Here is a 25,808-nt window from a genome sequence, read left to right on the forward strand (position 1 = left end):
GTGGACTGTTCTTCCTCATGCACCCTACAGCCCCCATCTCCCACCGTCGGATTTCCATATGTTTGGCCCAATGAAGGACGCAGTCCGTGGGAGTCACTACGCGGATGATGAAGAAGTTATTGATGCAGTACGACGTTGGCTCCGACATCGACCAGTGGAATGGTACTGTGCAGGCATACAGGCCCTCATTTCAAGGTGGCATAAGGCCGTAGCATTGAATGGAGATTACGTTGATAAATAGTGTTGTATAGCTAAAAGATTGGGGAATAACCTGGTGTATTTCAATGCCGAATAAAACAACCCCTATTTCAGAAAAAAAATGTGTTGCATTACTTATTGAACTGCCCTCGTATTATGGTTTAGCCAAGGACTTAATAAACATCTTGAGGGATTCCAACAAAAGGATGGGACTTTTCAGAAGCATACACTGTGAGAGCACCAATGACCAAGCTGATCTACGACCCCTTTGCCAGATTCAATGGACTATGCGAGCTTCTAGTATCTTGAGAATACTGAAAAACTTTGAAGAACTTCTAGAGTTTTTTGAAACATTTTCTGCAGAGGACAAAACAGAGGCAGGTTACAAATGTGCAGGCTACCTTGTGTCAATGTTACAATTCATTATTTCTTTTTACATCTTTATTGCTATGCAAAGATCCCAGTAGAGGATGTCAATAAAAAAATTCAGTGCCCTCATCTAAGTGTTGCTGATCTGCAATAATATATGAGGGCTTGGTTTGTATATTGAATGGAAGGCCCTGATAGTTCTGAACACTTTTGGGAATTGTGTTTAAAAGAAAAATCTTCACAAGTTGATGATCATTTGCTTCCTTGGAATTGAAGTATACCAAAGAAGTATGAAAACAATGAAGCCAGTTAACTGCACACTTTCAAAACCCCAAAGGAATAATATAAAGCTATTGACATTGAGGTTTGTAAAATGGTACAATCTTGCATTACTGAGTGGTTTGCTTCAACTGGACTCATACAGGTCATTGCAGTTGAACAAGAGTGCTTGCTTTTAGCAAACAGAGGTGAAACAAATTTGGAAAAATCAACTGAATTTTTCAAAAATGACCTAGGTATTGAGTAACTGCACTTACACTTGAATATGTTAGCCAATATCGCTAATAAAAAACAAGTGGTCTTAAAAACGTGTGATGTAAGAAAGTACATTACACAAGAGCCTGCAGGTGGGGAAATGTGAAGCAGTGAAGTGCATTAAGCTTCTCCAAGTAGTTCCAATCATGACAGCAACAGCAGAATGGTCATTTAGCACCATTAGACATCTGAAGTCATGTCTCTGATCGACAATGGGACAGAAGCGATTGAACAACTTGGCTGTTCTTTATGCCCACTGAGATGTTTTGAATGAATTGGATATCCGACCTGTCATCAATGACTTCATATTCAATAATCCAGTCAAACAGTTGACATTTGCAACTTTCTAAAGACACACTAGCTCTACTAATGGCATTTAGAGCAATATTAAACATCTTTATAAAATGGAGAATTGAATACATACATAACGTTAAATTTTCAGTTTCAAAATATTAGTACTAGTTTAGTACTGTATTACTATATTACTATAGTACTGTATTAGTTATTTTCAAATACTTAAATATTTTTAGGGTGTAAGGCCCAATTAAAACCCACTACTTTTTGACTGAAAATATTAGGTATACTGTATTTATAAGGTGTAGTAAACCATTAACTTTGAGATATTGTTTTTATTTAATGAACCATGAGCCTTATTCAGAGTAAGCTTAAATTAGCTATTTCACTTATTAATCAAAGTGTTATTACTGTGCGACAGCAATATTTTATGTTTTATTCTTTTAATGATAGTTTAGGATTTATTTAAATATAATTTTAGTCTTTTCAGAGCTATATATTCACTGCTCTGCAATAGTCTATAAGCAGGATTATTACTGTAAATTAAATTAGCTTTTTATGAAAATACTGTGTATGTTTATTTTTCATTTCTTTTTTCAAACCCAAAAAATGTGTCAAGCTTGGTGAGTTCCCCGGAGTGTCAGGTTATCGAGAGTCCAGTTTTCGGGGTTCTAGTGTTGATCATATGACTCTAAAATGCTTAAAAAACTTTAAAACTCACTATTTTTTGTCTAAAATGACAAACTGCAGGGACAGATTCCTGACTGGAAATGGAAAAATAAAGATCCTATGAAAATATGTCTGGAAATGTATTGTTGGCACAGAAGATGGTACTGATGAATGAAAGTTCCTCTGACACTGTGCTGTGTATTCCTTGCGTGCTGTAGTGGTGTGACTGATGCATCATGCTGTAAGCAGTAGAATAGTCATGTATTCATATTGGGAACTGTCCGAGATGGTGTTTGTGTATGGCCAAGCACATGGAAACAGTCGAGAGGCAGCACAGCTATATCAAAATGAGTACCCTCACAGACACCAGTCACATCACACAACATTTGAATCGATTTTTGGGCATTTGTGTAATCATGGGTCCTTTCAGACAGATGAACGTGCAAGGAGGTGGTGGACTGTATGTACACCAGCCGGAAGGTTCAGGTTCTAGAGGATATTGAGACAAACATTGGTACAAACCCCAGGCAAGTGGCCCACCAACAAGGTGTGAGCCAAAGTACAAATAGGTGAATCTAGCATGACAACCACCACTATCCCTGTCATCCGCAATGAGTGCAAGGATTATCAGCAGTGAATTTCCCCTTATGGGAAGAATTTTGTTGATGGTTTTAGCACCAGACCATCAGAATTATGATATTTCTGTCAGTCCACTTTAACAATGAAATGACCTTTACCAGAACTGACATCATCAATCTATATAATTGGCATCTGTTGGCTTCCGACAATCCTTGGGGAATGGTTGAGGCAACTCATCACCATCAGTTCAGCATTAATATGTAGGCAGTGACTCTTCGTGACCAAATACATGGACTGCTTAGTATTCCACAACACCTCAATGAGGCAACATATCTGGACTTTTTGCAGAGTATTGTGCCTGGGCTGCTTGAGGATGTACCTTTGACAGCATAACAGGTTATGTGGTTTCTACATGATTGAGCACCTCCCCACTTGCACATTACAGTTTTCCAGACACATTGACAACCTCTTCCCCAGATGTTGAATAGGATGTGGAGGCTCTGTAGCATGGCCTTCTAGATCACTGGACTTAAGGGGGCATTTGAAAAAGGATATGTATACTGAACCAGTTCCTGATGTGCAGCACTTTCATGACGCCATCAAAGAGAGGCTGGATATACTTTAGACTTTTGATTTCCCCACCTGCCCATGCCACATGAACTTTTGATCCCCAATCTCCCATGAAGCCCATTTTGAATAACTGTTGTGACATGGATGCAATGCAGCTCTGTACTGTGTTCCAGGATGATTTGTTGTCACACACACACTGTCCATTTTAGGACACATATTCACAGTACCTTTTCTCCTTCTTTTGCAGTCAGCAGTCTGTTCCTACAGAGTGTCCAAGCAATGGAAACTCCAGGTAGGAATATCAACAATGTAGGAAAAGATAGATTCCACACATCAATAAAGATAGATTGTCACCCTCTCTGTCCTGTCATCTCCTTCCCATTCTCATCTCCCACCCTGTTTATTCACAGCCCTCTGACAATGCAGTGGCCCTTCTTTCCCTGCTCCTCTCCTGTTTTTGTTCCTTTTTTCCACACCTCCCTGCCCCACAACCTTCTGACACTGCACTTGTTGGCAGTTTAATCTCTGCAGACTCCATCAGACACCATTCACCTCTCTCTCCACCCGTACACTACTATTCCTTCCCCTTCCCCCATCCCCCTCCCCACCCCCCAATTTCTGCTTGCGCCCCACATGATGTTGCATTCATGCCCAAGGAGCTGGAGCTGATGGTTGTTTGTGTGTGTGTGTGTGTGTGTGTGTGTGTGTGTGGGTGGGTGAGTGGGTGTGTGTCTTGACTGATGAAGGTTCAAATGGTTCAAATGGCACTAAGCACTATGGGACTCAACATCTTAGGTCATAAGTCCCCTAGAACTTAGAACTACTTAAACCTAACTAACCTAAGGACATCACACACACCCATGCCCGAGGCAGGATTCGAACCTGCAACTGTAGCAGTCCCGCGGTTCCAGACTGCAGTGCCAGAACCGCTAGACCACCGCGGCCGGCGACTGATGAAGACTGTGGCCGAAATCTACATGTGAGAGTCTTTTAATGGTGCCTGTCTGCAGCTTGGTGTGCCTTCTTTATGGTAAGTAGCAAATTACCTTCTCCTACATTGTTGATATTCCTATCTGGAGTTTCCATTGTTTGATTTTTGCCGAACGGCTTTCTTCCACCCTACAACCCAGTGATATTTTTCTCCGTTACTCTTCTCTATAGCATTACTCTTCTCAGTGTCCATTCTTTCTCTTCATTCTTCTGTTTATTTACCACCTTCCAATCTGCATCTACTTCTGAGCCCACTTTATCCCTCATCCTGACATACTTTAGACTTTTGATTTCCACACCTGCCCATGCCACATGAACTTTTGATCCCCAATCTAACCCATATCCCCTGCCTCTCTCTTCGCTTATCACAACAAACCCACACACGTACTTCCATACTTCATATTTCCTTTTCACCCACATTTCTGCATGTTTATAAAGTATTTGTGCCTAGTTTTACGTGGTTTCACGCATTTTTGCGTATTTTTACGTATTTGTGCGTAATTTTACATATCTGTGCCTATTTTTGAGTATCTGTACGTGTCTCTGCGTGTCTTTGCGTATTTTTTTACACATCTTTATGCATCTTCTCGCTTATCCAGATCCTCTCACAACCATCAACACCTATTTTGTTCCCATTTCCTTTGCACCACAAAGGATCCTTGCTCCACCTTTCTGCAGCAGCTCAGAAAAGTATCCCTTTCCCTGGCTAAAATACAGTCCCACATCCTGTTTCTCAAATGCTGCCTGAACCATGGAATCCTTCCAAATGACCTAACTATAAAGATTCCTTTCTCTGGATTCCATCCCACCTTTCACAATGACCTATACCTTCTCAGTTTGTGCCAATTCCTGGCCCTCAAAAACCTGGTACTGCAAAAACATAGCTCCGTGGCAAAGGTATCCCAGAAGCACCTCTGCTCCCTCCACAAGATACTATTATTCTGCAATCCCTACTCCATACATCACAACTCTGAAATGGAATCCCTTGCTCTCAAGCACCTGGAGTAGCATTCAAGACAATACCCCTATAAATTATCCAATCTGCTGACATTCTACTGCCATCTCAGGGCACCACTATCCAACCCCTACCATACCCACACTGTCCCTCTTCATCCAAACCTCAAAGCAGCTAAACGCTGCCTAGCTGACCTTTTCAACTCACCACATCCCCAAAACTAACTACCAACCCTCCACCAAATTCAGAGCCAAAACATTCCTATAACACTATTGTTAACTTTTCCACCAAAACCCTCAGCTCCACAGAAGTTTCAGTCCTATCCAAAGGCCTGACCTTTAGCCCCACACCCAAATTTAACCATGCTGGACTTCTTCCCTTCTCCCCTTCTCCTGAGCCCTGTAATGGTAGCACTTCTTTGCCGCCAATCACTCCAACCAAAGTCACCTTAATTCCAACATTCTTCCAGTTCGTACCACTAGCCAAGGATGATCCTCCACCCCCCCCCCCCCTCTTCCCGCCTAACCACCCACTGGTCACTTTCCAGGGATTCCTTATCTCCAACTGAGCCTCACTATCCTTCCCCAGGTCCCTTCCTCAGAACGCCAACCTTTCAGTAGACGAAAGAACAGCTGTACACAATCTCAAAACAAATCCTGACCTAATCGTCCTACCTGCAGACAAAGATTCCACCACTGTTATTATGAATCACAGTGATTACCTGGCATAAGGCCTATGCCAATTATCTGACTACCTATAAACTCTGCCAGAGTAATTCCATCTCTGAAGTCCAAAACAAACTGCAATTCCTGCTAAAAGCCTCAGGTCCTTGCCCGAACACTTCCCCTGAATCCATTTCCCTTCTTACCTCTGACACCGTATACACCCACCTTCTACATGCTCCCCAAATCCACAAACCCAAAAATCCCGGATGCCTCATTGTGGCTTGTTATTGTGCCCGCACTGAAGGAATTTTGGCATTCATTGACCAACACCACCAACCAATTGCTCATAATCTAGCCTCCCATGTCAAAGACACCAACCAGTTCCCTCACTGACTGTCCACCATCCCCACCCCTTTGCCCCCTTGATCCCTACTCATCACTGTTGATGTCCCCTCCCTATACACCAGCATCCCTCATGCCTATGGTCTTACCACTATTGAACACTACCTTTTCCAATGTCCTTCAGACTACAAACCTACCACCTCATTCCTCATACACCTTACTAACTTTATCCTAATCCACAACTACTTCTGATTTGAAGGTAAGGTATATAAACAAATGCCATATGGTAGGTACGATAGGCAATAATGTCTCTATCAACGAAACTTTCAAGTCCAGGTACGTTAGGAACTCCCGTACCTCCACGTACAATGGCTACAGTGAGCCAACCATTACCATGATCAAAAGTATCATTAATGTCAATACTAAAATTAAGTCTACAACCACAGAAAACACAAGGTCCATCGACAAGTGCAGTAGCAGCAACACTCTTAACTGGCATGCGGTTCTTCTTGTCTCCAGATGTTGTGGTGACTCAATGTTCTTGATGGTTTTATAAACTGTCTGTTTAGAACAGCGACGAATTCTCCTGTAAGGCATCGTGGTGGCGTTCAATGCAGTTGCCTGTGCATCAGCAGCGCGAATGAGCTCCTGTGCAGCTCTCACTCACTTATATAGTATATGCATTAGCTTGGACTTGAATATTTTCACAGTGCCAGCAGAACGTTATCCCGGACGCACACACTGGTTGTTCTAGATGTGCACGAGAATATTTTCACAGTGCCAGCTGGTGCAGGTTAATTGATGATTTCTTCATGATCTAGACCCAGGCCCAAGACAAACTATCTTCATTCCTACACCTTCTCTCCCACCCACTTCACATGGTCCTCCTCAACCCAGCTTGCCACCTTCCTAGATGTTGACCTCCTAATCTCTGATGGCTCCATCTGCATCTCTGACCACATCAAAGCCACCAACCATCAACAGCCCCTGCATTTTGACAGCTGTCATCCCTTCCACACCAAAAAATCCCTCCCATATATCCTGGCTATTTGGGGATAGTGTATCTGCAGTGGCAAAAACTCCCTTGCTCAGTATGCTGACACTATCCACCAGACCTAGTCCATAAACAGATCTCCTGTGCCATCTCCCCTCACAACCTCAATCCTCCCACCACCCATAAAACCAGCCACAAAGGAGTGTACCCTTTGTCATCCAGTACCACCCCGGACTAGAACAACTGAACCACATCCTTCGCCAGGGCTTTGATTACCTATCACTGTGCCCTGAAATGAGGGACATCCTACCTGAGATATTTCCCACCCCCTCCTAAAGTGGAGTTCCATCGCCCACCCTACCTCCACTACATCCTAGTCCATCCCCATGCAACACCCAATTCTAACCCCCTGCCACAAGGATCATATCCCAGTGGAAGACCCAGGTGCAAAACCTGCCCTATCCACCCACCCAGCACTTCCTGTTCCAGTCCTGTCACAGGTTTATCCTACCCCATCTGGGGCCAGGCCACTTGTGAAACTGGCCATTTCATTTACCAGCTCTGCTGCAACCATTGCACAACTTTTTGTATTGGTATGACTACCAACCACCTGTCCACCAGGATGAACAGTCACTGGCAAACTGTGGCTAAGAGCAAAGTGGACCACCCTGTGGCACAAAACACAGCTCAACATAACACACTTGATTTCAATGGCTGCTTCACTACATAAGCCATCTGGTTCCTTCCTTCAACCACCAGCTTTTCTGAACAGCACAGATGGGAGCTACCCTTTCTCTACCACATTCTCTGCTCCCGCAATTATCCTGGCCTCAACCTACAGTAACATACTGTCCCCTCAGTTTCCACCCCCTCTGTCCTATCAAGTCTTCCACAGTCTCATCTCCCACCCTGTTTATTACCAGCCCTCTGCCAATGCATCTGCCCATCTTTCGCCACTTCTCTCCTTTTTTGTTTCTTTTTTTCCCACCTCCCTGCCCACAACCTCCTGACGCTGCGCCTGTTGGTAGTCTAGTCCCTACACACTTCACCAGACAGCATTCATCTCTCTCTCCACCTGTACACTACCATCCCTTCCCCTTCCCCTTCCCCTTCCCCTTCCCCTTCCCCTTCCCCTTCCCCTTCCCCTTCCCCTTCCCCACCCTCTCCAGACTGCTGCTTGCATCCCACCCGATGTTGCATTCTGGACCAAGAAGCTGAAGTTGGTGGTCATGTGTACATGAGGATGCTTGTTTGATTGACTGTGTGTGTGTGTGTGTGTGTGTGTGTGTGTGTGTGTGTGTGTAGTTTCTAGTTGACTTGATATAATAACCAATAATATAATAGCTGTTTTTCTTCCTTGAAATCATGAAAAATACAAATCATATATTATATATTATAGAGCCAGAATGAAAAGATTCCCAGTAAAAAGTGCCACCAAAAATAAACTCTGTCATTTAGAATCATTATTTCCTTCATGTGACTAAATGGAGGGAAGGGTTTGAAAAAATGATGCTACTAAGCAGAAAATAACCTATAACCAAGATCAAAGTAAACTTATTCTTAGTAAAACAGAACAAGAAAGAAAGATGCAACAAAATTTCACCAACACCAAATACTGGATAAATTCAAAGATAGGAGTGGTCATTAGTATTTCAGAAATGAGGTAAGAAAGTGCAGGAAACAGTTGGATAAATGAGATATTGAAAGAACATTGAAAGAAGACAAAAAAAGATGAAACAGATAGCACAAAATGTGAAACTGATATGATGAGGAAAATCAAGAAATGTGAACAGGATGTGACACTGGCAGAAAGAAGAAAAGGAGGTAGGGAATGGGAGGTGAAAGTAGATAACTAAACACACTAAACAATGACTAATGTTTATTCTTGATGAAGTACTCGTGCTGAAAACTGAGAGGTATTGATGCTAGGAGGAAGAATCCTAGTCATCCAACTGGTGGACTTAGTTCTAGGTCATGAATATTGTACTGCGAAGAATCATCATTGAAAGGCTATTGTATACTTCTTATATAGGATCTCTGCATTAGTCCACCTCTACTTAATGATGGTTTAGCTGACATACTCCAGCACAGAAAGCTGGTAAGCCATTACAAGTGTCCTACACATGAGTTGTATTACAGATATATCTTCCATCTGTTAAATTAATGTTCCGATGAACATGTTGCACTGGTAGTCATGCGTTTTCTCTCACATTCCATATATCAGTGAGTTAAGTGGAAATGTGTTTGTAGAAATGTGGATTTTCTTTGTGTGCCAACTTTTTCACCAAAGACACAACTGTGGTAAGAAAACTAAACATAAACACAAGAATATGCATTTATTTCAAATAAAATATAACAAAGTTCTTGGAGTATACATATAATTTTCTCTTGAGATGTTTGTTTCTCAATTGCAGGAATTTTACACATTTTTCATACAGAACTTCTAAGTGTTTACCTGGTCCCTTTGAGTGTTTATTTGGAATACATCAGGTACTCTTCTGTAATTGTGTTCTGGTGACGAGTCGTAGGAATCGCGGAGAGGAATGTGAGTTACATCTTTGGAAGGTTCCAGTGGCCTTTGAGGAACCTGTGGTGAGAAAGAGTTATCAATAGAAAAATCAGCACTAGAACACTAAAAACTTCAATTGACCTTATATTCTTCAGCACAAATAACACCAGCTAAAATAGTTGCATATGCCAGACTTCTGATGAGCATGCTCTGAAATTAACATTAATCTAGATCCTTTGGGCTGAGTCTCCTTTATTATGAAGTGAAAGAAAGTTAAGAGAGGAAACAGGATTATAAAGGAAGCAGAAGAGCCAAATAAAAGAGCACCTAATTCGTACTGCTGAATTGTCACAGCAGCCTCCTCACAATCTACAGTATATCAACAGAAAACTGACCAAGTCATACAACAGTACCACTATGGATATCTTCATTCAAAAACAATATTTCTCTAATTTCATAATATATTTATGTAAAAAAAATGCTATATGTGTTAAAAGTTTCAGGAGTTTGCAAATGTATATTTCTGAGAATTTTCTTAAGTTGCGTATGTTGCGCGTAACACATTTCATAGTCAATCAGAATTTGTAATTTACCCTTACCGTAAATAACCAACATATTGTGTCACATTTGTTGTTTCATTTAACAAGAGTCTATTTTGTCTTTTTTTTAAATTAATGATTTTGTTGAATTGTTGGTAGCTGCAACCGCAAATATGTTTCAAATAAAAAAGAAAAGTTTATACCAAGTCTTTTTGTTGTTATAATAGACATCTCATGTTGTTTGTTAATCAATCAGTCTTACAAGGCCACTGGTAATACTTGTAGCATATTAAACCCATAAACTGAAATAGAATCAGCAAACTTAGTTTAAAGATGTTTGTTTACTATTCAGTAAAAAACTGCACCAGAATGCAGCCCCATGTGTATGCTGTTCTCAAGCATGAGATGAGTTAGTTGCTGTTTGTGAGCAGCTGGAAGTTGCTCTGATCACTGTCAAGTGATCTGAAGCTGCTGCAAATGGGTATGTTGGTAGGACACCTGAGTGTCATATACCAGAAATACCAAACATACTCCCCAATACTATGCTCTTCTGTGACTACTCATCCACTTGACTGTGCATGGCATGTCAGAGGTAGGGCTAGGCATCATGTGCAAGGCACACAGGGACCAGGGAAAATCAGATTGTTGTATCACTCCCCCTCACTAACAAGTTTGAGGTACTGTCTTCCACTTAACTGAAAGTGAGCCAGTGAGGCTCACTTCACCTGTTGTGTAATGTGCTGTGTCTAGTATCAAAGGATGGCAGATGCAAAACAGTAGGGGTCTATTAATTGCCAGAAGTTCAAAAGTACAGTGAATAATGGTGCCCCTTAGAGAGATGGCAGCAAGGGGTGGGAAGGAACCAAAGAATTAGATTACCACAGAGAGACAACACTGCAACCAGAGTGAAGAAAACTGAACAAACCCCCACCACATTTTTGGAAGTATAAACAAAGGTGCACAATATGTAACAGTGTGTAAGGATATTATGAAACCTATGGTACAATAATAAATTTGTATATTCATGTAAAGTTAAACACATGATGTTTTTTCTGTGCTGGTGTATAACACAAATGTACAAAACCACTAACAGATATTTTTAAACAATACACACTTGAAATAAATTGTACACATAGTTTTATTGATTTTGTGCATGAGATTGTATTCTGTACTAATATTAGACCCAATTTTGAAATGGAATTTGGCAGTTGCTATCTTAAAAATTTGCACACATACCATCTCACTTTCAAAACAACTCCAGAATGATAAGTGACTAAAATGAAGAAGCCACAATTGCTTTTAGCTGTCATTCTCCTGAAATCAGAAATCCATTACATCATGTCCCTCATTCTCTACTTTTGGGAGGATTTATCACATTTTGTTATTTCTGTATTATAACTTGCACATTATGACAGTATGCCATTTTGAGGCAACAGCACATTGGAAATTAATCATAAACATATCACTCTAGGTATGATCTGTTATAATTAAATGTCAGTTAAAGACAGATCAACTGTAAAAGTGCTTTTGAACTTCTAAGATGAACACAAAAAATAATGTTTGAAACTGTATGTGATCACTGGGGTTGTGTAGTTAGACACATGCAGTTACAAAGCAGAAGGAAATACATTCACATTTGTAACACATTCTGGGACTTCCTTATTCATGTTTCTGACATATGTTCTGCAATATTCAGTTATATTTATGTATAAGAGCATTTTCTGTCAGGAATAAGAGACTTCAGTCTGATTAAAAATTTAAATATAAAATTGCTGCAAGTAAAACACCCAGCAATGACATTTATATTCTTTCTTACACAAATATTCGAACTTTTTTTTCTGAATATGTCACAATTTCTGAGGGTGTGGTTGGTCAGGAATTAAGAGTACAGCTAAAATTGCTGCAAATGAAATGAGCAGCAAACATATTGATAGTATTGCTTGTCACAATATTTAGCTACAGTGACTTCCAAAAACATTGTGGAAAATAGCACAGCATGGCACTGCAGGGAGCATGAAATAAAGTAAGTGCCACAGTCTCTCTATGTATACTCTATCTGTTTGGAAGGAAACTATGTGCACTCAGACTCATTCAATTTGTTGAAGAGGCTATTATGGCAGTCATTGAGGGAACTTTGTGCAAACAGCTGCAGACTATGATGCACATTGTGAGCCATGATGCGTGCAGCAGGGCTTTGAGGTCACCTTGCATAATTCCAGCAACTGTCACAGAAGCTTACAATGTGTTGTATTGTTCCCAGAAATCATAGCTCTCTGTTTCTGAGTCAAGTGGAAGGTTGTGAGGGTTCTGTGACAAACTGGGCTGTGAATTCCCAGAATTGAGCCACAGGATTGACAACTGTACTGTCCCCCAAAATGGGTCAGTCTCTCACTACACATCAGAGGACACTATTCACGCAGCAGACTGTGTGTGGGGTTCATGCACAAAGATCTTTTAGATTAAGTGGCTCTCCATCCATTCCAGATAATGGCAGCTGTAGAATACTCAGACGTTTTGGTGTAAGTTTCAAAGAAATACCCCTCAAAGGTAAGAGTAATAAAGTCACAGGCAAAAGTAAAAAAATCCTAGCACTTAACTGGTAAAGTATTCGCAGAAAAATGCCAGTATTTAAGCCGCCTTAAAAAGCAGTGAAGTGCATATAATACTAGGTACATACAGCTCCTTAAAACCCAAAATTGACAGCAACGAGATTTTTGCAGAAAATTCGAGCAATTAACGGGAGGATAAATTAATGGGAAATAGAGGTGCTGTACTTGTCATAGTGTACAAGAAACTCAAATCTCTCAAGGTAGAAACTGAACCTGCAAGCAAGACTGTTTGGGCAAGACTCAGTATCAGTAGTGGGCATAAAATTATAATTGGATCCTTCTACTGACTACCAGACTCATCACCTGATGTACCCAAAAACTTCAAGAGAGAACCTCGGATCACTAGTATGTAAGTTTCTCAAACATACTGCAATCAATAAAGAAAATTTTAATCAATTAACAATCAACTGAATTATTACAGTTTTGTTAAACATTACTAAATACCTTATCTGAAAACTAATTAGAACAGATAGTTCAGAACCCCACTCATGATGAAAAAATATTTGATCTGATGACACAAATAGACCAAACCTATTTGAGGGTGGTTGAAGTGACAATGGGGTAATTGTAACAAGAATGATTGCCAAAGTACAAAAGGCATCTAAAACAAATAGACAGACTTATATATTCAGTAAACTAGATACAGAGACAGTAGAGTTGTATCTCAGTGATAATCTTGAAACTTTCAGCTCAGGAGAGGGGCTTGTAGAGGAACTATGGCTCAGATTTAAAAGAATAGTTTACTATCCACAGGATAGATACATACCCAGTGGATCAGTTGATGCTGGGAGGTATCCTCTATTGTACAAAGTCACTGTAAAGAAACTTCTACAGAAACACAGACTACCCTGTATTAAGTGTAAAACAAAGCACAGGGCTATAAGTAGACAGATGCTGAATGAAATACATTTGGTGCTAAGAAGGCAATGCATGAAGCCTTCAGATTGTGATGTTCACCTGCTTCATTTCTCATTGCTAGTCCTCGGTGTTGGTGTTGATGTACTATGTTGCAATACTGGCTGAGAAATAGGGGGAGCAGGGAGGGGGGGGGGTGGAAGTTTGACACTGACTACGGAATTGATATAGCCGACAGTTGCACAAATGTGTTTAACAGTTCTTTACTTTCACTGTTCACAAACCCCCCCCCCCCCCCAATATTACACATTTCAATAAGTCTCATTAATAGTTTTCAAACATCCACATGCTGCTACAATAGTTTACTGTTGAACATCTATGAGCAGTAAAAGCCTAACCACATATTTCACAGTCTTTCAAATAAACTGAACAGACACTGTCATTGTTTTAACACATGTCTTATTGGTGTAACACTTATTTCACAGTTAAGTTGATGCATTGTTGTTGTTCCAACCAACACAGGTTTTTTGCTTTGGACTGACTGTCTTGGAACCAAAAATTTGACCCTTATATATCCTCACAATAATAGGCACTGAAACTACACATTGTTCAAAGTTTAATTTACAGAAATTATAATTAAAACATAACTCGTTCAATTAACTGAATACATTGAAAAATTGCATCTTTTTAACTGTTTCTGCTACTACAAGAGTTAAGCTGAATTACTTGTTTAAATGATGAAATTAACAGATATCATTATTCAAACAATACTTATGACAAAACTGTTAATCACTTTGGAATTATGTAAGGGCTGGCTTTACTAACATGTTTTTGAATAGAGCCAAATAGATCCTTTAAGAATACTATTAGTTGTTCCTCCAAATGTTTATAATCAGTACAGGATTTATATTTGTTTATATCTCAATAACAGAATTTAAGTTACGAAACAATTACTGATTTCACCCTATAGCAAAAGATAGTAACTAGGAATAGTCAAAATAAATAAGAAAATCAACTAAATTAATAAAACTAAGCACAGAATTAGACCTGGTGTTATATTTTTTTAAAACTGAGGGTCAAAAGGTCAACCTTTCTCTTTTCTGAAAATACAGATTATACTCACACATGTTAATGGTAATTAGTTTAAAGAGAAAAAATGAATTTTAAGGAGGAAGATGGCAAAACAATAGGGGAAGTAAAAATATCTCAGCTTGCTTTGTCACAAGTGACAACCTAGTAGAATATTATTGAAGGATCTTTTACAAAACAGTAAGAAATTCTTGTTCTACATAAGGACTGTTAATGGCACCAAAGCCAGACACTCATGGACAAGACAGGAACTGAAACCAAGGATAGCAAAGAAAAAGCAAAAATGTTTAATTTCATTTTCAAATCTTCCTTCACAAAGAAAAACTCAGAAGTAATGACTCAATTTCATCTTGTACCACTGTAAATATGAGTGAAATAAATATTAGTGTCAGTGGCATCAAGAAACAGTTGAAGTCATTAAAATTTAACAAAACTTCAGGGCATGATGGAATCTCTAACATATTCTGTCCTGAATTAGTGGCTGAGTTAGCACCTCTTTTAAACATAATATACCAAAGATACCTCATACAAAAAACTGTGTCTGGTTGATGGAAGAAAGCACAGATCACGCCCATTAACAAGAAGGGTAGTAGAAGTGATCCACAAAATTACTGTCCAGTATCCTTGATATCCATTTGTTGAGATCAAATTAATGAGGTATCTTCAACAGAAAGACCATGCCAAACAGTAGAGATCCCTAAACATTGATATGTGAAGCCCAACTTACGAAACCCACAGGAGATAAACATTGCACATGAGGGTCACCAGATACAGAGAATAAATTTTGTTTGAAATTCTTGGGCATACATATGGACAACACTACTTCACAATATTTCTTTTCAGTCATGACATTTATGCTTCACAAATCTTCTCAATATGGAACAAATGAAACATACCATCATCATTAAACAAGAACGAAATATGGCATACACTGTGACCTGAAAAAGGTTTAAAATACACAAGCACAAAAATCCTCAATGCACTTCCAAGTAATATTAAGTATCTATGAGGTAATAATGTACTATTTAAAAGTAAAGTAAAGGAGTTCTTGTTTGAAAAAACTTTCTATTGTCTAGAAGAATTCTACAGCTGAGATAGCTAAGATTATTTACTATGTATTATTGTGTATTCTTGATTCAACATATCTTGCTGCTTCAGTTAGATTAACTGGTGATCTGTAAGTCAAGAAGATGGTCATTTTTACCTTGTAAAAGTTGTTTCAATAAAATCTGAAAACTGTATCTTAACCTCTGTTTGTGAGTGTAATTAGAACTTATTGATTGTGTTACTGTATTATTATTTTCAATTTGCATTCTTAATCTTTGTTTATTGTCCTGATGGAAATAAATGTAATAATGAATTAAATGTTTTGATTCATTCCACATCCAAGCATTACCATGCAAAAATGGATCTATGGAATACATGCTGCAATAAATAAATAAATAAATATCCCAGGATAGGCCTATATGCAAGACCTGTCCCATTCATCCTCCAACCATCACCTACTCCAGTCTAGTCACAAGCATCGCCTGTCCCACCAAAGGCAGGGCTACTTGTGAAAGCAGTCATGTGATCTACAAGATAAACTGCAACCACTGTGCTGCATTCTATGTGGGCTTGACAACCAATAAGCTGTCTGTCTGTTGGTAGCACTGCATCCAGGCGACTAACGCGAGTTTTGGTGTTCTCGTAAAGATAAGTTATTTTAGATTATAAAACATATAGATTAGTACTGATTACGTGGTAAATAAGTGTATTAGTGTGCCGTTTAAGTGTACCATTAAAGGTTTCATTTTTCTTTACGTAATATAGCAGAAAACGCGAAAAGACCGTACAGTCGTATTTTCTGTTTACGTTCTGCTGCAGCAAATCTATAAAATTTCGTTTAGTTGTTCCTTGCTCTCTCCAGCAATTTAACTTAGTGTACCTCTTCATTATTTAACTAGCATTTCGGGAAAGTAGCGTAAAGTTTAACTTGTTGTTTCAGAAACTTTGCACTTTTGTTTTTGTTTACACACAGTTGTGTATAGGCCAAATTTGTGTAACCATATTTTCGTGTTTATCTGTAATTCAACTGACTTATTCTTAATAAACTATTACGTTTATCATGAGTGAAAAGTGCTTGACTTGCCGTAGAATTGTTAGGTTGGGGCTTTGGTGTGATGGGTGCTGTAGTCTTTTCCATGTGGGTGACTGTAGTGGCGTGGGAATAGGGGAAGTAAATGAAACTCATCAGTGGTTTTGTAGGATTTGTAGTAGAGATAGGAAGATACTGGAACAGGAGGGGAAAATTGCTGCCCTTCAGGCTGAGTTAGACAAGGCCAGGGGAGATCTTGACAGGTTAAGGAGGGAAAAGGATAAAGAGAGGTGGGAAGTGGCAACAGGCAACAGGAGGAACAGGCCTAGAACTTTGTCTGACAGCTTTATGGTGAATGTGGAAAATAGATTTGACCTGTTGCTTCAGTTAGAAGCTGGTGAGCCTCAAGCAGTTACAGGTGTAGACAGGGCACAACAAACTTTCAGCAGCAAATTGAAAAGTAAGAATGTAGGGAAATCAGTAAAGAGAAAGAAAGTGTTGTTGTTAGGTAGTTCCCATGGAAGAGGTGTTGGCCAACTCTTGCAGGATGAACTAGGATCAGAATACCAGGTCACCAATTTTTTTAAACCTAGTGCTGGTCTGGAGCAGGTGACAGAGGATTTAGGATCACTTTGCAAAGAGTTCACTAAGGAAGACACCGTGGTTATAGTGGGTGGGGCAGGTAACAGTATTGACAGAGATCCTGGGTACAGTATAGAGTGTGACCTGGTGAAGATTGCATCAGCATCGAAGCATACCAGTGTTGAGTTTGTATCTGTTCTTGGGCACCATGACCAACCTCATTTGAACTCTGTCAAGAGAGTTAATTTGGAGCTGGAACAGCTGCTCATGTCGGATGCGGGGTCACACATTGGTGTGGTTCATGTTGATTCTATCAGTAGGTGGGATTATACTAGGCATGGCCTTCACCTCAACAGGAAGGGGAAGGGTAAATTGGCTGGGGAAATAGCAGGAAAGTTAAAGGGGGGAGGCACTGTCATGAGTGGTAAAATACCAGTGGTTATAGGATTCAGAAAAGACCCTTTTTTAGGGTAGGGAGGACAGAAAGAAAGCAAATTTTAAGAGAGGTTAGAACTGAGACAAACCTTCAGTTTGAGAAAGAAATCAAAAAACATAATTCCAGCTTATTACATCAACATAAACAGCCATTGGTTAAGAATTTTCAACTGTCAGCAGATATTTTAACTCCACCCAATTTTAACTCAGTCAATGTGAAATGTCAGCTATCTTTATTGCATCAAAATATTCGAGGACTGAGAAATAAAATTAATGAATTAACTATCTGCATAGATGAATTAGAGTCTTCAAACCCAGCTGACATAATCTGCCTCTCGGAACATCATGTGACCACTGGTATAGAACTTTTAAGTGTTACAGGGTTTAGGTTAGCATCTCACTTTTGTAGATCAGAAATGGAGAAAGGAGGAGTTGCCACATTCATCAGGAACTGTCATAAATTTAAGAACATAGACATTCATAAATTTTGCCTAGAACAGCAAATGGAAGCATGTGCAACAGAATTAGATTTTCAGAAAAAATCTTTCATAATATTAAGTGTATATCGAGCACCTGCAGGTAACTTTAATCTGTTTGCAAACCACCTTGAAGCTGTACTGGCCCATTTAACAACCAAAAACAAAGAAATAGTCGTTGCTGGTGATTTCAATGTAGATTTCCTTAAAGACTCTCCCAATAAGAACTTATTTGAGTTAGTAACACTATCATTCAACTTAATTCCCACAGTAAAGTTCCCCACTAGGATAGCCACTTGCTCACAAACAGCCATTGATAATATCTTTATAGAAAAGTCCAATGAACAAAATTATATCACAAAACCAATAGTCAATGGCCTCTCAGACCATGACATGCAGTTCCTTCTGTTAAATGTTAATACTGAACAGGATATAAAATCTGTTAAATCTGAGCTCAAGAGGGTAATCAGTAAGCCAAAAATAGATTATTTTAGGACACTCCTCAGAGACATTCACTGGACTGATGTTTACAGTGCTCATGGCATGAATGAAAAATATAACATTTTTGCTAATAAAGTGCTTACCTTATTTGAACACTGCTTTCTCCCAAAACTTACCAAGGTTAGAGCAAAGTCTACAAAGAAGCCATGGATTACTCGAGGAATAGGGGTATCTTGTAAAACAAAAAGAAAACTGTATCTGTCAATCCGAAACATTTCCAATGTTGATGCTATAGCACATTATAAGAAATACTGCAAAATATTAAAGACTGTAATACGGATGTCAAAGCAAATATATTACAAGGAAAAGATAGTCATATCAGATAACAAAATAAAGACAATATGGGATATAGTGAAGGAGGAGACCGGTAGAACCAGACATGAAGAGAAACAAATAGCATTAAGAGTAAATGATACTTTGGTGACAGATGTGTATAGTGTTGCAGAACTTTTTAACAAACATTTTATAACTGTTATTGAAAAGACGGGGTTGGCAGGTTCGGTAGATGCTGCTATGGATTACCTTAGACCAGACATTTCAAGTAACTTCCATAATATGAATTTGACCCTCACTACCCCAACAGAAATAATGTCCATCATAAAATCTTTAAAATCAAAAACATCTAGTGGGTATGATGAAATATCAACAAAGTTAATTAACGAATGTGATTCTGAGCTAAGTAACATATTAAGCTATCTGTGTAATCAGTCGTTTATCAGTGGAATATTTCCTGAATGGCTGAAATATGCTGAAGTTAAGCCACTGTTTAAGAAGGGAGATAAAGAAATAGCATCAAATTTCTGTCCAATTTCACTGTTGCCAGCATTCTCAAAAATTTTCGAAAAAGTTATGTACAGTCGTCTTTATAACAATCTTATCTCAAATAACATACTTCAAAGTCACAGTTTGGATTTCTAAAAAGTTCTGATATTGAGAAAGCTATCTTCACTTACAGTGAAAATGTGCTTAATTCATTAGACAAAAAATTGCAGGCAACTGGTATATTTTGTGATCTGTCAAAGGCATTTGACTGTGTAAATCACAATATCCTTTTAAGTAAACTAGAATATTATAGTGTAACAGGAAATGCTGCAAAATGGTTCAAATCTTATATCTCTGGCAGGAAACAAAGGGTGTTATTAGGAAAGAGACATGTATCAAGCTATCAGGCATCATCCAACTGGGAACTAATTACGTGTGGGGTCCCACAAGGTTCCATTTTGGGGCCCTTACTTTTCCTTGTGTATATCAATGACCTTTCATCAGTAACATTACCAGATGCCAAGTTTGTTTTGTTTGCCGATGATACAAACATTGCAATAAATAGCAAATCAGGTGTAGTCTTAGAAAGATCAGCCAATAAAATATTTGTGGACATTAATCACTGGTTCCTAGCCAATTCATTGTCACTAAACTTTGAAAAAACACACTACATGCAGTTCAGAACTTGTAAGGGGTGTCCCAAGAGTATATGTCTAACATATGATGACAAGGAGATAGAAGAAGTGGACAGTGTTAAATTCTTGGGATTACAGCTTGATAATAAATTCAACTGGGAGGAGCACACCACAGAACTGCTGAAGCGCCTTAACAAATCTCTGTTTGCATTGCAAATTTTGTCAGACATAGGGGATATAAAAATGAAAAAGCTGGCATACTATGCTTACTTTCATTCCATAAAGTCATATGGGATTATTTTTTGGGGTAATTCATCAAGCCAAGCTAAAGTTTTCCGGGCACAAAAACGTGCAGTAAGAATTATACGTGGTGTGAACTTAAGAACATCCTGCAGAAGCCTGTTTAGGGAACTAGGGATACTAACTACAGCTTCCCAATATATTTATTCCTTAATGAAATTTGTCATTAAAAATATATCACTTTTTCAAACCAACAGCTCAATTCATGGAATCAATACTAGAAATAAGAATAATCTTCACAAGGATTTAAAGTCACTTAGTCTTGTACAAAAAGGTGTGCATTATTCAGGAACACACATTTTCAATAACTTGCCAGCAGCCATAAAAAGCTTAACAACCAATGAAATTCAGTTTAAGAGAAGCCTAAAGGATTTATTGGTGGCCAACTCCTCCTACTCCATTGATGAATTTCTTAGTAAAACCAACTGATTTGTATATAAGTACAACATAACTTCTGCACAGTTTCAGTGCAGTAATGTGTTCACTGAAAATTTGTGTGTCTGTGTGTGTGTGTGTGTGTGTGTGTGTGTGTGTGGTTGTGTGTAAGTATAATCTAACTTCTGCACCATTTCAGTGCAGTAATGTGTTCATTGTAAATAAGTATTTCAGTAGTTGTATTACATGTTTATTACCTTATAAATAAATAAAAAACTTTTTTATTTTAAATTCAGTGCATTAGTATTTGTAAAATGACTCTTAGTGTTCATTAAAAAATGACGATCATTCCACTTGGGACCTGTGGAATGGTACATTAGCTTATTTGTTTTAGTTGTAAATATTTGTCATGTATTGTTGTTTTTCTGACATGTTCCACATCCTGGAGGACCTCCTCACTACGGATCAATTGGAATGAAAGTAAATCTAATCTAATCTAATGTGTGAATGGTCACTGACAACCTGTGGCCAAGAAACAACTGGACCACCCCATTGCTGAGCATGCTGCGCAACATGACAGTCTTCATTTCAGTGACTGCTTCACAGCCTGTGCCATCTGGATCCTTCCCACCAACACCAGCTCTTCTGAATTTCAGAAGTGGGAACTCTCCCTGCAATATATCCTACATTTCCATAACACTCCTGGCCTCAATATTCATTAGTCATTGTTCTTTACCCACCTATTCCCTTCCCTGTTCCCATTCCAGCACTACAAAGCCCTCTATTCCACCAAAGCACTAGTCTTTACTTCTCTCTTTTTCTGCTGCCCTTCTCCCCCTCCTTGTCCACCATCTGCCTGTCTGTCTGTCAGGAACTCAACATTTCCCCTCTATGGTGAGTAGCAATTTATCCTTTTCATAATACTATCATTACAAATACTAAGGTGTAACAATCTGTAGGAATATGAGACATAATAATCATGTTCAGTGCTAAAATGCTGGGTAAATGTGATCATTCCCTAAAGGAGATTGTATACAAAACACTCATGCAAGTCTTCCTAGAATATTGCTCAAGCATGTTGGACCCACACCAGGTAGGACTAACAAAGGATACTGAATGTACACAGAGAAGGGCAGCACAATTTGTGCCATGTATGTTTGAACCATGGGAGACTGTCACCAAAATTCTGAAAGAATTGACTTGGCAGGTGTTTGAAGACAGATGCAAACAATCCTGTGGAAACCCACTTAGAAGTTTCCTTTGAGTGATGAATCTAGGAAGACACTACAACCCCCTACATATTGCTCCTGTAGGGATCATGGAAAAAAGATTCGATTAATTACAGTGAATAACGAGACACTTACACAATTATTCTGCCTGGGCTCACTATGTAAGTGGAACAGGAAAAGTCCTAATAATTGGTATAATGGGACATACAATCTGCCATGCACTTCACAATGGTTTGCAGAATACAGATGTTGATTCAGTAATGGACTTGATTCAAATCATAGTTTCATAGCCTGATTAAACTTTTTACATGGTTGCCTTAAATACTTTCTCAGAAGTTCTGGGATCTGTATTTTTCCTTCTATTTCTTTTTTGACTTCTGGGTTTTGTAAGCCATGTTTTGTTGTTTTTTGCTGTAGGATGACTTAAAAACAATTTTGGATGTGACACATGTTGTTCTCCTTTCAATGTCTCCCATGTGAGGATATCAAATGCGTAATTCTATCATTCTGAGTAAACTAACATCATCATCATCTATATAGATCTGTTTTGGTTTTTTCTGAGTGGTTAATTTAGATAGACCACGTGAAGGCAGATTCAACACTTTTCATCTGCTTATCATACCTCAGTTGAAGGCTTTCCTTTTAATACTGAGGAATACTGCAAGGCACTATCTTCATGATTTCTTCTGCATTATATAGAGTTAGTCTTTTCATTCTAGCAACTGTTCTGACTTAGCATCACTCAAACATTCATTCTAACTAAACTGCGAGTTTCATTCTATTTAGAGCTGCACTGAAATAATCTGTCTTTGTTAATTAAAACTGGGTACTAGAAAGACAAAGACCAAGCTTTGAGTCCTACTGTGGTACTAAATTCCAATTAGTCAGGAAACGTATGCTTATGAAAAGGATAGACTGGTACTCACCATACAGCAGAAATGTTAAGTCACAGACAGATTCAACAAAAAGACTGTCAAACAAGCTATCTTTCAGCCAAAAGGCCTTCTTCTGAATTAGACAACATAAACATACACACTCACACACAAATATATATCACACACATATGAACACTGTCTCTGGCAGCCAAGGTCAGTGTCAATATTCCATCCTGTATTTTCCATTATTTGAAACTTATGGTTATTAGGACAGATTATGCAGATGGCTGATGGGAAATGGGAAGGATACACAAAGGAGAAAAAGGTGAAATGGTTGCTCACAGATTTGTTAATGCTGTGAGACACAGAAACAATTGTTCAAACAGAGAAAATGCAGTCAGCAAAAATTTTTGAGACAGAATTCCTGGCTAGTTGTTACATGCAGGAAGAAAAATATTAGTACTGAAAACAGATACATATAAAAATACACACGCTATCTGAAAATACACACACCTTTCCTTTTGTAGTTTTACACATGTCTATCAGCAGTACTCATATTTCAGCTCCCAAAGGTAAGTACTGTAAAGAAATCCAGTCTCAACAAAATTTCTGGTTTTCACAAGTGAATTCTTATCATTTTCATAAAATTGTAATCATTGTTAGCAAAATTGTCACAGATCTGCAAATGCTGTACAGATCAGTCTGGTAATTGTGATGATGATCACCTGCTTTATCTCTTCATTGATTGTCCTCAGTTTTGACATACTGGCTGAAAAAATGGGAGGTGGAAGTGCAACTACTGTATATGTAAATGATGTATCCGACAGATGCACATTTGCTTTTGATAAGTCTCATTAATAGTTTGCACACAAACATCCACATACTGCTACAATAGATTACTGTTGAACATCTATGAGCAGTAAAAAACATAACCACAAAGTTCACAGTTCTTGAAGAATAGGAAGATACGTATGGAGCAGACACTGTCAGTGTTTTTAACACACTGCCTATTGGTGTAACACTTATTTGACTGTTAAGTTGATGCATTGTTGTCATTCTAACCAACACAGGTTCCTTGTCTGAAACTCTGCCGTGGACTGACTGTCTCGGGACCAAAAATTGGGCCCTTATAAATCCTTGCAATAACAGGTACTGAGGGAATTTAAGTTACAAAACAATTACTGATTTCACTCTATAATCGAAAGATACTAACTACGAGTATTTGAAATAAATTAGAAAATCAATTACATACACAAAACTAAGCACAAATTTAGATCTGGTGTTATATTCTTTAAAATGGAGGGCCAACCTTTCTCTTTCATGATAATGCTGAGTACACTCATGTATGTTAATGGTAATTAATTCAGAAATGAAAAAATGAATTTTAAGGAGGCAGATGGCAAAACAAAAGGGGAAGTAAAATTATCCCAGCTTGCTCTGTCACATAATGTGAACCATAAAAGCCTAGCATCATACAACAATGAATGCATACATAATGACTGATAAGGTTAGGTCTCTCTCAAATGGCATGTAATTTGTACTGGTTGTTTAGAAAGAAATGTTGAATACTTTGAGAGGTGGTAGTACTCACTGAAACAACAAAAATACGTCCAATAAACAAGGGTCCATAAATGTGTACTTTCTGATATAAACACGTTGAGCCATGCGTGGCTCGTGTTCATGCCATTTATTGTTGGTCATTTTCTTTTATGGTACTGCCATCTCATTTTCTTATTCCATTTACTGGTGTCACTAACTTCTGCCTTACTTGCCTGTGAGTGGCAGCAGCAGCGCTTATCGATAAGGACACTGTCGTACCATCTCTGGAGTGACCGACAATATTTCTGGGTCATCGTGTGTCTGGAAGTCAGTTAGAAATGGACCAGGAGTGCAGTCGGGCACAGAGCAGCATCAGGGATGGATCGCCAGTGGGGTGCTGACAGACAGTACCTGCCAACCGCTGGGGACGCACATGCACTGTCCAATGCAAGGAGACTGGAGCAGCAACGACTGTTGGATGGTCGTACAGTTGGTCGTCTGATCAGTTAATGTGTATTGGTCTTTTGACTGTTTCCATGTGTGAGGCAGTTGGTCAGTTGGGGCAGAGCAGCGAGGAAGTCTCCACGGTGCATAGTCAGGCCAGAGCTGCTGGTGGCATGCATGGGTGGTTGGAGTTGTGAGGCACTTCTTGCGAGGGTTACGAAGTTCATCGCCCGCCAATCTTTGACACTAAAGTTGAGTGCTCACTTAACCTACTATCAAGCCTCAACTGCTATCAAATCTCTTCATTCGATCCTGGTTCTCACTTCCTGGAAGATTCCCTTGAGCAACAACATGTGTGGATTGAAGTCGGCTACAGTTGCAGCCATCTTCCTGTGTGGTGTTTAACTTAATTTAATTCATTCCTTCATTAATGAAGTGTACCGGCAGTATCTTCTGCCTTGTGGCTGTTGACATTCTGGTGACCTGCCCCGATTGTTGATGTAGTTTTTGGCAGTGTATTTTCCTTGTCGTCTTGATGCTGTCCAGCACAGCATGTAGTTCGATAGCTGAGGTGTTGGTAGTTTCGGGCATTTATCCTGACTTGGCTGGATTGGGCACCAGTATCCAGAAAATTGTGCTATTGACATCTTGTTGTCATTTTGCTGGTTGTAACATTCTAAGCACCGCTCCTTGTGTTTTACATAGTGATTTCCTTTTAGTGTTAAGTACTCTGTGTGGCCTTCAGCCGAGTTTCATCCTTTCAAGGCTATAATTGAAAATTCCTTGTGCCTAGGCCTTAAGCCGTAAATTGGTTTCAA

General features: G+C 39.0%; 1 protein-coding gene across 1 annotated transcript in view; it reads right to left on the reverse strand.

The window, feature by feature from the left end:
* Positions 1-9,500: 9,500 nt before the first annotated feature.
* LOC126100453 (transmembrane protein 145-like) overlaps positions 9,501-25,808 on the reverse strand; it is a 146,766-nt gene continuing 130,458 nt past the window's right edge. Inside the window, exon 12 of the mRNA XM_049911059.1 lies at positions 9,501-9,746. Within this exon, the coding sequence (XP_049767016.1) occupies positions 9,603-9,746 (144 nt within the window). The 3' untranslated portion in view covers positions 9,501-9,602. The remainder of the gene's footprint in view (positions 9,747-25,808) is intronic.

The sequence above is a fragment of the Schistocerca cancellata genome, chromosome 9, assembly GCF_023864275.1.
Source record: "Schistocerca cancellata isolate TAMUIC-IGC-003103 chromosome 9, iqSchCanc2.1, whole genome shotgun sequence".
Lineage (NCBI taxonomy): Eukaryota > Metazoa > Arthropoda > Insecta > Orthoptera > Acrididae > Schistocerca > Schistocerca cancellata.